At 34.0% G+C, this 14356-nt stretch overlaps 1 protein-coding gene across 1 annotated transcript in view; it reads left to right on the top strand.

Moving 5' to 3' along the window:
* The window catches only part of LOC104072332 (ryanodine receptor 3-like), a gene marked incomplete at both ends in the record, with an annotated part of 79661 nt that overhangs the window by 45696 nt on the left and 19609 nt on the right, over nucleotides 1-14356 (top strand). The window contains 8 exons of the mRNA XM_009576488.1: nucleotides 1022-1155; nucleotides 1795-2036; nucleotides 5601-5793; nucleotides 9596-9812; nucleotides 10010-10114; nucleotides 11587-11690; nucleotides 12147-12230; nucleotides 13929-14088. Of these exons, the coding sequence (XP_009574783.1) occupies nucleotides 1022-1155; nucleotides 1795-2036; nucleotides 5601-5793; nucleotides 9596-9812; nucleotides 10010-10114; nucleotides 11587-11690; nucleotides 12147-12230; nucleotides 13929-14088 (1239 nt within the window). The remainder of the gene's footprint in view (nucleotides 1-1021; nucleotides 1156-1794; nucleotides 2037-5600; nucleotides 5794-9595; nucleotides 9813-10009; nucleotides 10115-11586; nucleotides 11691-12146; nucleotides 12231-13928; nucleotides 14089-14356) is intronic.

The following is a 14356-nucleotide window of genomic DNA, read 5'->3' as shown; positions in this document are numbered from 1 at the left end:
AGATTAGAAATTCTGTTGTGATTTAGGAAATACGAAACAGTAATATTATTAGCCAAAATTGTCTTGGAAATTATTGATTTGAAGGATTTTTTAAATGAAAAGCCTTGTGTCAAAAATATGGTCAGCAAGTGCATAGAAATTGTTTAAACGGTTTATATGTAAATTCTGAGTTATTGATAATCGTTAAGGTTATTAAGACACTTTACGGCTGAGTACTGGTCAGAGTTTCTGCAGTTATTTAAGTTATTACCTCTATCCTTCTGCTAGAGGTTTCTGCCCAATAACAGAGGTGGTAGAAAGGAAAATGCATAGGCTGGGACATAGCAAAGTTCACAATACATTAGTTTACACTGCTGTTGCGTGTTCTCTCTTCCAAAACCTTTTGCTTCAGTAATCTGTGGGAGAATTATGTCAATCTCTTTCACTTTTCAGACTGTGACCAAAAAAAAGAAAGCCAAAATTTTAGAATAAGATCTTTCTGAAACTCTGTTTTGCTTTTATAGTGAATTCTTTTAAATGTTTTTCATTTTAAAAATAAATGCATTACTTCTCATATTGAAAACATATTTTCAGAACAGATTCATAAGCAGTCTGAGAATTGCAGTTGAGAATTGCCCACTAATTTTGCTCAGAAAGTTTTTTGGGCTGCAGTAAATTTCTCAAAGAATTTAATTTTACATTTCAAGTTTTTAATGAGATTTAATTAAAAAAATTGTAAAGAGTTGACATACTGCTGTTCTAGCTTTGCTTTTTTCTAATCGAAATGAGAATAAGGAAACTCAAAGGAAGGTTTTTGAGGCATTTTGCAAACCCTGTGTTCTGAATTTGTGTTCCAGGAATGTTTGATATCCTCTATCAGTAGTACAGACTACACTTGGTCCATATATGTGAAAAGTATTTAGAAAACAATCATGATAATGTGTATTATATTCCTTCCTTTAGAGGTCTATTCTGAATGTAAATTAAGCTAACAACTGCCTTTCCCTAACTTTCTTCTGATTTTTTTTTTTTTTTTTTTAAGATTCTCGATGTGCTTTGCTCTCTCTGTGTCTGTAATGGAGTTGCGGTTCGTGCCAATCAAAATTTGATCTGTGACAATCTACTGCCTAGAAGAGACTTACTCTTGCAAACACGTTTGATTAATGATGTGACAAGGTATAGTGACATGTTTTATTGTTATATTAGAAAAAATGGAACTTGCATGTCTTTGATGATTAGTTGAAGAAAATACTGTAACCTAAGATATGTTCCACACCTTTCAATATTGAGACACACACTTTAGGAAGTGTTTATGTATCAACTTCTGAAAAAAACATTTCTACTAACAATACAGCAATTGTAATGGAAACTGTGCTCAAACAGAAATTGCCAATTAATAGTGAGATCTGTTCTGAAATGGAAAGATGAAATTTGCTTGTTTCTCATTCAAAACAGAGGATGGCTTTACCTAATAATTATTACAGAGTATGTAAACATGCTGTGAAGTACTTGTGTGTTTTAAGAGGGATCTGATTTCCTGGCAACCTCACTCCTGTTTTTTTGATTTTAGGAAATGATCTTGTTATTCCTTTTTTGACTATAAGTTTTTCAAAGCATGGAACCTATACCTGAGAAGATGATTCTACAGCAGCTGTATAAAGTCATAAAATGGCTCACTATTTTAAATATTATAAGAAAAATGTGGACATCTACACTCTTACTGTATTTGCAAAGTGAATTTGACTATTATACAGCAATATAATTCATATGTCACATTTTATGTTTACACTAACTGGCTTACATTTTCTTTCTTAGCATAAGGCCAAACATATTTTTGGGTGTTGCTGAGGGCTCTGCACAATACAAGAAGTGGTACTTTGAGTTAATAATTGATCAGGTTGATCCATTCTTGACGGCAGAACCCACCCATTTACGAGTTGGATGGGCCTGTACTTCAGGTTATGCCCCCTATCCTGGAGGTGGAGAAGGATGGGGAGGCAATGGTGTTGGTGATGACCTGTACTCTTACGGTTTTGATGGCCTTCATCTGTGGTCTGGTAAGTACTTTGTTCACTTCCACTTACTCTTACATTTAGGAATTACCTACCTTTACCTTCAGTACCTGTGTGTATATAGCGTGCTATTTTATAGTGAGCTACATTCAGAACTCCAGGATACCATGAAGTTATTTAGAATTTCAGATCAGACTTCTTGTCTGAGATTTCAGTTAATATTGAATTATACCAATTAGGCTTTTTAGCAGATAGCTTCTATTTTCATGATTTCGATCAAAAATGGCATTTTCCAGATCTAGATCAATATGACTTAAGTCTATCTGTTCAAGATCAATGGATGTATTGATCTCAGGCAAATTCATTGTATATGGATCTACATTTGCATTATTCTTTCACTTTGTATCTACAGTTGAAGTAAAATGACATTGTTATCAGATTTAATAAATTGAATTTAAATTTTGGTAAATAGTTTCATAAAAGATAATTTTGGCAATTAGAAATAAGAATTGCTCCACAATTAACCAACTTAGGTTGTTTTTAGAACATAAATTTCTGTGGTGTAATATCAAACTGAAAACCTGTAGTTGCTATGCTGTTTGAAAAAATATTTTTATTTTTTCTAAAATTATTATCTAAAATATTATTATTATCTAAAATAGGCTTATTATCTAAAATAGGCTTAGCAGAAAAAAAAGAGTTTTTCTAGGAATGCTTCTTAATGTGTGTCGTAATCTAGGAGGCTCTCAATTAGTACTGCAGTGAAGTGGTTACTCTTGCAGTTTATAAAGAAGTTAGTTAATGGATGCCAGAAAATGCATATTTTGTGGTCACTTGAGGATCAGTGATGGTAAACTTGTGGTCTTATTAGCCATTCTTTGTTCAAGCAAATTGAAGATGTTCGTGGACTGAGTTAACAAAAAAGTGGAAGTCACTGGCCATGTAATTGGATAGATTTGATTAAGAGCTCTAGAAGAGTGAAAGGAGTTTACAGGAGGGCTCATCTGAAGCATTGCAGTTCAAATAATTTTTGTAACAATGAGTGTGTTATAAAGAATAACCACTGAGGAAAAAAGAGGAAACAGAAGAATCTGATTAGGATGCTTTGGAGAGGGGTTAGTGAGATCCCTCTGGGGTGCATAGTTAGCTGGAAAGTGGCTTTGGACTATGAGCAAGGCTGTTGCTTTTTGTGTGGTTATGCCTCCCCTAATACTATATCGAGGGAAAGGGATCTAGAATATACTTTTTGTAAGCAGACGGTTTTGTCACAGCAGAATACCTTTTGACCGTGCCAATGTATGTTCCTGTAGAAACAACCAGCAAAGTGCTATTGGCTAATTGTAAGAATCAAATGGCAACACAGGAAATGCCGGTGGTTGGTTTTGCTTTCTGAAAGTTCCTAAATACTCTCTAAATAAGGAACACATCAGAGAAGAAATAATGCATAAGGCCATAAAATAATAAAATATTTAGGTAATTAGTTGTATACCCTTAATTACATCATCTGCTATCTTTGTAACATTATTCTTAATCAAACTATCAACAAGTAATGAAAGGAGAAAGAAAAGCAGTAGGAAGCAAAACAGTTGCTAAAATTTCTAGACGATTTTACATATGTATTCTGCTTACATAAATATTTAAAACAGAGCTCTGGCAATTAGGTTTTGTACCTAAAATGTGTAACAATCTATCTTAATTGGTAAAGGTCTTTCGTTCATATAGAAGATTTTGTTAAGAATATAGATGAAGCTGAAGGATCCCCTTTTATTAACATTGCATTAATATGGTCTAAAATTGTATTGTCTCTGGCTTATACCTTAGTTAATCATAAATTGTTTGAGAGCAAATTTTATTGGCTGGGTCTCTGCCTTAAGATAGAATTGAGTTGAAAACTGAGTTCATTTTCCGGAATGAGATGTGGACTTTTTTTTCCAAAGTTAGACAATTCTGGCCACCTTTTCTCTGACATGTTCAAACATTGAGTTGGGAATGTAACATTTTGTTGTAAAAGACATTTTGTAACAATTTCTTTAACCAGGAATTTAGCTTTCTATGTTTCCTGTAAAAGTCTCTTAAAATTTGTTCAAAAGACTTCGAAAAAACTTTAATATCAGCACACTCTATAGATCTGTCTTGATTCAACGGTTTTGTTTCTCGAGTGTGTAGCCATCCATAAGCATTCAGAAGTTTGGGGAAAAAAGTAGACGTTATTTCAGTCCTTGTTTGTACAATCTTTAATTATGAAGTAGCATGTTATTTTTCCTTCCAGATCTCTTTTGCATATAGTAAATGATGGTTATTTTTTAACTTTTTCAATTTGTGACTTGTGCTTTATTTACTGTACACTATTCAAGGCATGTAGGCAAAATCATTAATTTCCCCGTATTTCTTAGTGCCTTGAAATGCCATATACAGCTAAGTACTCTTTAATTGCTCAGAAAAGAATAGTGTGGGGCCACACAATTAAGAGGTGTGTTGTAGATCCAGTGTACATAAATACGCTGAATTCGATTTTATGGCCTTAATTCTAACATTTCCTAATTTGGGTGTGTTTGACTTTTCAATTATATTAGCATTGTTCTAGCATCAGATTTTGTGTATAAAATATCTGTGTTTGTGTGTGCACACACAAACATAATTCAATTTTTTTTTCAGCACTACTGAACAATTCTCAAATGACAGAAACTGATTTTTGGGAGTAGGCTGAGAGACATTTGTAACATACTCCATTAGAAATGGCTGAATAAATCATTAAACACTAATTGAACCTCAGAAATACAGTGCTGGAAAGTCTCTTAAATCTCAGATCCTGCAGTAAGGGAAAATTCAGAGTACTTAAACTGTCCTGAACAGTTGACTTGGCTTGTTCTTAAGAAGTTCCAAATACATAGTTTGGAATAGTGCTTAACTGCTTAATTAGTCTTGCTTTACAGTTAAAATACAATGTTGTGAAGGGAATTGTTTTGAAAGGAATTCTGAAGAGATATTCCTTGGCTAAAAATATACTCAGATGCTCAAGTGCAATTGAAAAACTGCAGTTATCTGTAAATGTGTATAGTTAGATTACTTGAGATATATTATCTGTAGTTAATTGTTATAATTGCTGAGTCTTGTGCATGGCTGTAAGGTTCCACCTTCCATTGACGGGGCATCCACAACTTCTGTGGGGAACCTGTTCCAGTGTCTCACCACTGAATATTCAGAGATATGCGAATCTGGTATTTCACAAATAACTAAAGAAAAAAAAAATTTGATATATCAATGTTAGCTTTAAAAAGAGGGCATCATTTACTGTGTCTCAGTACTCTTGCATCAGGCTACGGTGTGAACTTCCATGATTTCAGCTGAGCATGTTCTGTCTTGCAAACAGTGTCAGAGGTCTCAAGTGATTTGCTCAGTTTATGCACTTTTCTGCCACATATCAATTTGAAGAATGTTGACTCACTGTCTGTCTCTAAAAGCAGAACCATTCATAAAACAGATGAAGGCAAGATCATGTCTTCATGACGACGAACAAAAAACTTGATGATGTTTTTGAGGAAATAATTCCATTATTAAACCTGTGAGAGTCTGCTTAAAGGTTCTGATTACTGAGTACTTTTATCCTAGGTCGAGTACCCAGAGCTGTAGCATCTGTCAATCAGCATTTATTAGCATCTGATGATGTGGTTAGCTGCTGCTTGGATTTAGGTGTACCCAGCATTTCATTCCGCATTAATGGACAGCCTGTTCAAGGAATGTTTGAGAACTTCAGTACAGAAGGGTTTTTCTTCCCTGTTGTAAGCTTATCAGCAGGTGTGAAGTAAGTACAACTTAATTTTAATTGTTGTTTTCTTTGCTGTCTTGTCACACAAAATATTGTCCAAATTAATGTATGATTTGTTCTGTTTTGTTGTTTCGGTTCTGCCCAACCAGCAGCTGGGAGGGAGGGAGGCAGGAAAGTACTGATTTGTTTAGTGATGATTTCGCTTAAAGGGTGAAATGTGAGCCTGTTAGCAATTTGACCAAGTCACAGTGTCTGAAAATTATTATTTTATGAGTATTTGGTGACCTGGGGGAAATTAATTTTGTCTCATTCCAATTATCAGTGACAAAACCCCACATTAGAAACACAGCACTACATTTGGCACTAATTAAAATTCTTCAGGAATCATGAAAACTGATACTATATTCACAGTAGGAAACACAAAGAACTGATGGAAGCAGTTTTGGAATCTCGTTACTAATATTGCCCATTTCTTACCTGTTTTTTGTAGCTAAAATACTGAAATTCAAACTTACCACCTTCAGGCTTCTATTGTCATCTTACCTTTAATTCATTCAGAAAATCTGCAAATGTCATTCTACTTAAGTGGTCAAAATACTTCTGTTAACGGTACAAAGCTGACACAACAACAGAACACTAGCTCTTGCACTGTTGTTGTAACATGACCAATTTCTGTTCAGTTCATCTTAGAGCATCTTTATTGCTGGTATTGACAGGCAACAATTTTAGGATAAGTTATGAAAATTTTTCACTATGAAAAAATGCTAACGGTCTAGATGTCAAGAGCTGGCAGGAACTGCCAAACTTAGAAGAAATAGTCAGGGGTGGACTAAGATACTGTGGTGAAGGAGTGAAAAAATGCAAAGGGCTGGCTTTTGTTTAAAGGAGGGTTTCTCTTATACGTGGTAATTTTTGAGATGTGAAGGTTCGGTATGGTCAGAATAGACAGTATATAGCTTTCATAAGTGAAAGAAAGCTCAGGTTATAAATGGTTCATACATTTAGCAATTAAGAAAAAAGAAATCTTTGTTTCTCTGAGGTGAAGTAAATCAGATAACTAGTTCTCTGTGGGCTTTTCCTTCTGTGATCAATATATAAATACTTGGAGCATCTCATGCTTAAGAGAACCTCCCAGGTAAGAATACTAACAGAGACCAAACAGAATAAAGTGGGCCTGGGAAGGGCTTAATAAATCAATTTTCATTTATTCTCTGGGAATGACCCTACTATGTAGCTGCATTAGTACAAGAGCTTTTGAAAATGTTCATTACTTTTTTCTGTAAGAAATCTGCCTAAACTGGTGTAATTATTTTTCTTCATTCTTATTTGATGTTGTTTGTGTATTTTGTGAGAGCATTTTCCCTTGTAGTTAATAGTAACTGGTGGCAGTAGCAGGTTATATGTCACCTTCTGTGTCGGTTAATATCAGAGAAATATTATTACATGGGAATCCTGAGTTTATGAGTGGAGGAGTGTGTTCTGCACTGGGCACAAACTCTTATGTTTCTACTTCTGTTGTGGCTTATCTGCCTTTCCTCTGCTTTCTGTGACTTTCTCATCACTGATTCTGGGTCTGCTTTATCATTCCATCATCAGTTTTTCCTCTCTAAACCTTTTCAGCACCTGTTTACCTGCACTGTGTCTTATTCTGTTTTTTACTGTAGGCATTTTCTCCCTATGCATTTTTTCCTCCTTCTATGGTGCCAATGGTGCTATGAGCTCTACTTGTAGTACTACAATATGGCCATTCAAATAATCAAGGAATTTAAACAACAACTCTGTATTGAGAATTAATTTTCTTTTCGTCTATTTTTCTTTTCTTCTACTCAGATTTATTTAACCTTATCTTAAAAAGTGCGTAAACACAGAGATAAAGAAATGAAATATGAGATTAACTTTAAATGAGCCATCCAGCATGTTTTTAGGGAAGTTAGGGGTCTGGATGTGTTGACGTGAAAAGTCAACATCTTAAAAGTAAATGCCTGGTGCTTTTATTAATTAAACATGAGGTATGTTAAATACTGTTATCATGGGAGTCTTGTCTTTCACACACAGCCTTTGTAGTAAGCAAAAGACTATTTAGCATAGTCTTGTCATTCGGGCTATGAAAACTAAGTATAACTGCTAGTAAATTGCTAGAATGGTAGGCGCAGTTGCTTATGTACAGCCCAACTCCAAATGAAGCAAAAGGAGTAGTAATTAACCTAAATCGATCTCTTGAGCTATTTCTAGCTGTCTTCTAGGAGTTATATTGCTTTATATTTGATTTTCAGGAGGGTTGTGTTTAAGGTTAAGGTCAGACAAATTAAAAACAAGTTTTTCAAATGGAAAGATCTGAACATTTCTTTTAAAATGAGACAAAAAGCCACAACTTTTTGGAGTGTTCAGGTTTTTAAAAGGGAGTGTGCAGCATTAGGAGGATATAGCCCGTGTGGAGGTTTAGATACTGCAGTGAAGAGCAGGGAGAAAACAGGCCTTGGAAGGAATAAGAACATCACAAAGATCAAGTGAGATTGAATGGTTTGCTACAACTCAGAAAAATTGACCAAGTTGGCAGGAAGCAAGGAGCTATTTACTGGGGTGTGGTTGGCAAGGGAAGAATTTCATGGACGTTTTTTCATTTTGATTCTTCCTTTGACTTTTGTCTATTTAGGAAGTTAGACTTCTAGGTCTTAAAATAAATTGACCTCCTTTTTATTTTTAAAGTATTTTGATCGGTGTGGGGGCTTGCCATAAAGAGAGGTCTAAGCTCAAAGTTGTCATCTCAAATATTTAGCTGCCTTGGGATCATTCAAATCTTTTAAACAATGTGTTTTTAAAATGAAATTAGAAAGTTCAAGCTTAATAGAAGTAATCAATAATAATACATTTCTCGTGGACATTGAACCGTTTCAGATATTTGTGACTTGTGCTAATATACATCCTGTTTGAGAAAACTTGTGTGTCTTAATTTTTCTCCTGTTTTTATATTATGTCTCTTACTGTCAATGAAATATCTTGATCTGATAGTTCTAGTATTTCTAGAAGTGTAAGTAAAAAGTCATGTAGGCTGCTTCTGGTCACCCCATCACAATCAATAGATGGGCTAGTTCCTAGAGATAAGAATTGCTCTTAATTTTTGTGATTGTTTACCTTTAGAGTTTGCCTACATGAGGACCAAAGTGTGAAGTTGGATAGTTTTTTGTCTTTGTTGTTTTTCCTGATATACTCTTAAATTTGTACAAAAAATATATATCTGAGGAGAAACAGAAAACTTTAGGGGTTTAATAGGAATCTTGGTTATGCTTCTGAAACTCATTCCCAGTTGCATTATTTGGTATAATTTTGTTTGCTTGATTTATGTATTATGATTGTAGTGGGTTTTTTTCACCATATCCTCTGTTGTTTTTTTTCCTCACGTGACAACTGCCTGCATGAGTGCACTTAAAACTTTCAAGTGGTATATAAATAGTCCCTATGGGATTTTTTAGAGTAACAGTCCGATGTAAATTAGATTTGTGTTTCCAAATAATTTAAATGCATTAAAAATTTCACAATTTACAACCATTTGATTTTAAGTAAGAAACATTTTTTTTGAAAATACGCTACTGCATTGAAATTTTTTTTTTTTTTTTTGGCCAAAACAAATTTTCAAAAAATAGTGGGTAGGTGGTGGTGTTATTGATAGTATCTGCTAGTATGAATGCTTGGTAACTCTTTGGTATTTATCAAAGCATGAAATACCTGCATTTTTGTAAATACTATTCAAATAAATGTTTAAGTTTCTAAATTATTTATTTATAATGTTAGTATATGCTGACTATTTAAGAGTATAATTTCTTCATTGAAAATTGCACAGAGTTCGTTTCTTATTGGGTGGACGTCATGGAGAGTTTAAATTTCTGCCTCCTGCTGGCTATGCTCCTTGTTACGAAGCATTGCTTCCAAAAGAGAAGATGAAACTGGAACCAGTGAAAGAATATAAGAGAGATTCTGATGGAGTGAGGGATTTGCTGGGTACAACACAATTTCTCTCCCAAGCTTCCTTTATCCCTTGTCCAATAGACACCAGTCAGGTATGTTAAGTATGCAATAATATGTCTTAACAAAATTTAAATTCACAATATAAAAACTAAGCTAGCTTATCCCCTTTCTTAGCAATTCATCATTTGTGTGTTGTGGTGTATTTAACTGAACTAGATGATCTTGGATCTACAAGGTGTGGTAACTGGAACCTTTTCTTATTTGTGGAATTGTTATGCTCTTTTCTTAGATTGCTCTTCCTTTTCATCTTGAAAAGATCCGGGACAAACTAGCTGAAAATATCCATGAACTGTGGGGAATGAATAAAATAGAACTGGGCTGGACGTATGGCAAGGTATGTTTTGAATGGCCTGTCTGGGTACAGTCACCTATATTAAGTTAAGTCTCCTACCAGAAAACCTGGATTTGGAAGTTGAACAGAGTATTTAATAGTGATCTATACATTACTGACAATAGATGAACATGTAAGCTGGCAGGAGACAGTGATATTAACTAGTGATTAGAAGGCAAATTCGGAATATAAATAAGGTACATATTTTAGCACTATAAGTAATTAACCATTTGAAAAAATATCTTAATTGAGAAACATACTAGCTATACCAAGATGGAAATCTACTGAAAATCATACCAATAGTGAGTAACCCCTCAATTAACTCTTTGGTTACTCTAGCGTTGGGGATCAAAGAGATACCAAGCAAAAAGTCCGTTGTTGAAATTTGCTTCTGTTGATAATGGAGACAGGGTTTTGGTGACTTTTGTAAACATTCAAATTCCTCAAAGCTCAGTTTTTTTTATTTAATTAGTTACAGTTAAAACTTATCATTATAATGATCCCTTATAATGTGGTATAACCTAACAGCTTGAAGAGAGTAAGGCGACCTGGTCAACATTATTTAAATGCATATGACAAGGCATTCCCTGCCCAATGGATGTCACCAAATGAAAAACAGTTAAAGTAGGCCAAGAATATTGTATTTAGAATATTATGTTAAATTCAACAATTATATTAAAATTGGTACCTTCCCCTAGTAATATAAAATTCAAATTCAGTTTTACTGGGGTAGTCCTCTATATGCACACCACAACTCTATTCTACCTCAGAAGAATCTTTTTCGTTCTCTTATCTTCTGCAATTTTTACTTAGGGACTTGATTTACCTTTCAGTAACTCTATCATACTGTCTGCTAAAATGTCATTGCTGTTGGAATTCTGAGCTTTACTAACCTTTTTAATGTTTCTGAGCTTTGGCAATTGAAAAAGGTTTTTGTATGTGAAATGTCGTAACTCTTAGTTGCCATCAGGATAGAAGCACTTGCCATTGAGTGAAAGAGCTTGTTTAATTAAGAGTCAGATAAGTATTCAAAGACTTATGTCGGTATCACAAAAAGAATGCTCTGCTTAATTATTCCAGTAGAATTTGGAAAACATTGCCAAGTGATTCTTTAAGGTTTTTGAATCAGAATGTGTACCATAGATCAGGTTGTGCTCTATTGAGCATATATTGCTCAGGCATTCAGCAGAAATGTTCATTGAGCTTACAGGCTTGCTTTCTTGTGTTTTGTACATTTATGCAGAACGCCTGAAATTGCTATTTTTTTTTTTCAGATTTGTTGGTTATAGAGGAGTACTTATAGTGTGCATTAGAAATGAATTATGGGAAAGTTCATTTATATAATGATGAGTAACTGTCATTGAGCAAAGATAAATGGTATTGTTTACAATGTCTTCATTATTGCAAAGAATTAACTGATTTTTTACTCTGATTCTGGTATCAGGAAAGTACTCTCTTCTGTTGTTTTGTTACAGATACGGGATGATAATAAAAGGCATCATCCTTGTCTTGTGGAATTCTCAAAATTGCCTGAGACAGAGAAGAATTATAATCTACAAATGTCAACTGAAACCCTCAAGTGAGCTTTAAATTTAAAAGAAAATAAAGTTTGGGGGTTTTTAATTTTTATTCAAGCACTTCATACTGTTGTAAGATATAAAAACATTAGAATATCTAATTCAAAGTGTGTTCTGCTAACTTTGCTAGGAGTTCCAGGAACACATTCAGAGCAATTTAGAAAAATCTTGTCTCTACAGAGATACAAAGAAAAAAACAACACCAAATCCTATTGGTTTTAATAAAGTGGCATAACTTTCAAACCACAGATTTGTACCTTTTTAGACTTTGAAGGTTTTATTTATTATTTTTGATAAGTTAAAATATTTGGGTTTTGAAATTCCATTATTTTGAATGACTTCCCTGGTTTTTAAATATCATTAGTTCTGTGTATTTATACTAAAACCAAAAGAAATTTATAAAACAGGTGAGCATTATAATGTTGTGTTTCACTACTGCTATTTTTTTATGTTGACAGAACCCTTTTGGCCCTTGGATGTCACATTGTTCATGCTCATCCAGCAGCTGAGGAAGATCTTGAAAAAGTCAAACTTCCTAAAAAGTACGTACCTTATGGTAACTATTATATATTATTTGTAACTACAGGGTATTAATTAAACGAAAATATTGTAAGGTCATTTTAAAAATACTTGATATGAACCCATACCCGAAATGGACTTACAGAGCACATGGCTGGTCCGTTACCTTATCTGTGATGATGGTTGATTCTGAATATTGCTGCATTACATCACCTTGTGGAATGATTCACAGAGACAAAAATAGTCACATACTTAAACCACATGCAATTATACCTGTGTTACATGATCTTAGAATAGATATTGCAAAGTTAAAAGCAACATTTCAGTGCTTTACTATCACATAGCAAAGAACAGTATATGTATATGATGGTAAACTGATCTACCTGAAAGAGGGTATGCCATTTTCCCATAACTCCTGTTTCGATTTGCACCTCTCCTTCCCTCCCTTCCAAGAAAAGGGTTGTTCAACATACACACATTTCCAGAGACATTATTAATGCATTTCTTTAAAGAAGAGAAAAAAATAGAAGATTACTGTTCTTATAATGTTACACATTTCTAGGAAATGTACATACATGGATTATTGCATAAAATACAGTTGGGTTTTTGCTTTAATTTTTATTTGGTAGCTAAACTATGGCAGTCAGAGCTAAAATAGTTGAATGATGTTTTGTATGTAGACATCTTTAAGTCATCAGTAGTAATCACCCCAAAAGTGGCGAAGGTTAATCACGGATTACATCTGTATTCTAGCCTTGTCTGTGAGGATTCTGTAGTCCTCCTGGGACAGATTAAAGCCCTGTCCTGCAACAAAACTTGAAGACAGAAACAATGATTTGGATACTGCCATTTCACGTCAGTTTTTCAACTCACAAGATGTCTTTTTTCCTGAAACAGCTTTATCCATGAGAAACAAAGTTAGGTTTTTAAAGAGAACAGTAAAATAAATAGTTTTATGATATGGGAGATGGTAATCTTGATCCAGTTGATGGCATAAATTAAAAAAAGGAAAAAAGAACCTTTCCCAAGGTTCATCCTGCAGGCAGTCTATTATAATACTGTTTTGATACTATTGTCTTCAATAACAGAACAAATAAATTTTAGCTTCTGACTCTTGTTAAAATATCTACTGCCTACATGAATCATCCTAACAAATGGAAATGATCTGATTTGAGCAAGAGGGAGTCTGCATATGTCTAAAACAGCAGAGCAGTCTTTATACTATGTGGAAAGGTTGGAGAGGGTGGTACCTACTACTAAAAAACTACTAAACTTATTATTGAAGAAGTGGGAAGAATGGTAGTTAAAATATGTTTTCTTCTGTTGGAAAAATGGTAATGCAATCTTTACAGACTAGTGTATGAAAGATACCATACTTAATAATGCATAAAAAATAATTTCATAAGAAGTCATCATGCAGGTCTTTAAAATAGAAATTACTTGAAAGTTTTAAATGACAAATATTTTAAAAAGTATAAAGAGTACTCATTTAATAACAATTTGGTTTTTTCATAGCAACTATTTAGGGGTGCACATACAGATCTGGGTCACATTTAATTAGATGACCAAATGCAATGCAGGATTTTTTCAAAGAAATGGGAGAGTAGGAGATTGAAAAGTGGAGAGAGAAAGTGAACCCCACCCTATGAATGCCACGTAGAAAACTTTAAATACCATTAGTGGGGTATCTTGACTCTCTGTTTTCCTTTGTTGACTTACAGTTACATGATGTCAAATGGATATAAACCTGCCCCTCTTGATCTTTCTGAAGTGAAGTTGTTACCTTCTCAAGAATTTCTAGTTGACAAACTAGCAGAAAATGCACATAATGTCTGGGCAAAAGACAGAATAAAGCAAGGATGGACCTATGGCATTCAGCAGGTAAGGACTTCTTTAGATGCATTTGGAGTAAGTAAAGAACGTGAGATTTTGTTTTCTGGAACATCAATTGGGAGTGTTAAATAAGAGGATAAATACTGAATGTCGTGTAATGTCTGGAAAAGTTAGAGGGGGTGGGGAGCAGGAAAAGAAGCCTTGCCATGCAAGTCTGAGTGGATTGTCAGACCTGCATGGCTGCAGCTGCAGGATGTATGAGAATATATTTCCATACTTCTCTTTCATTCTTGTCTTTAGGTTTTTAATATTAACA

The sequence above is a fragment of the Fulmarus glacialis genome, unplaced genomic scaffold, assembly GCF_000690835.1.
Source record: "Fulmarus glacialis isolate BGI_N327 unplaced genomic scaffold, ASM69083v1 scaffold3624, whole genome shotgun sequence".
NCBI classification, from domain to species: domain Eukaryota; kingdom Metazoa; phylum Chordata; class Aves; order Procellariiformes; family Procellariidae; genus Fulmarus; species Fulmarus glacialis.
Note: the sequence above shows the minus strand (reverse complement) of the source record. Positions and strands in the feature narration are given on the sequence as shown.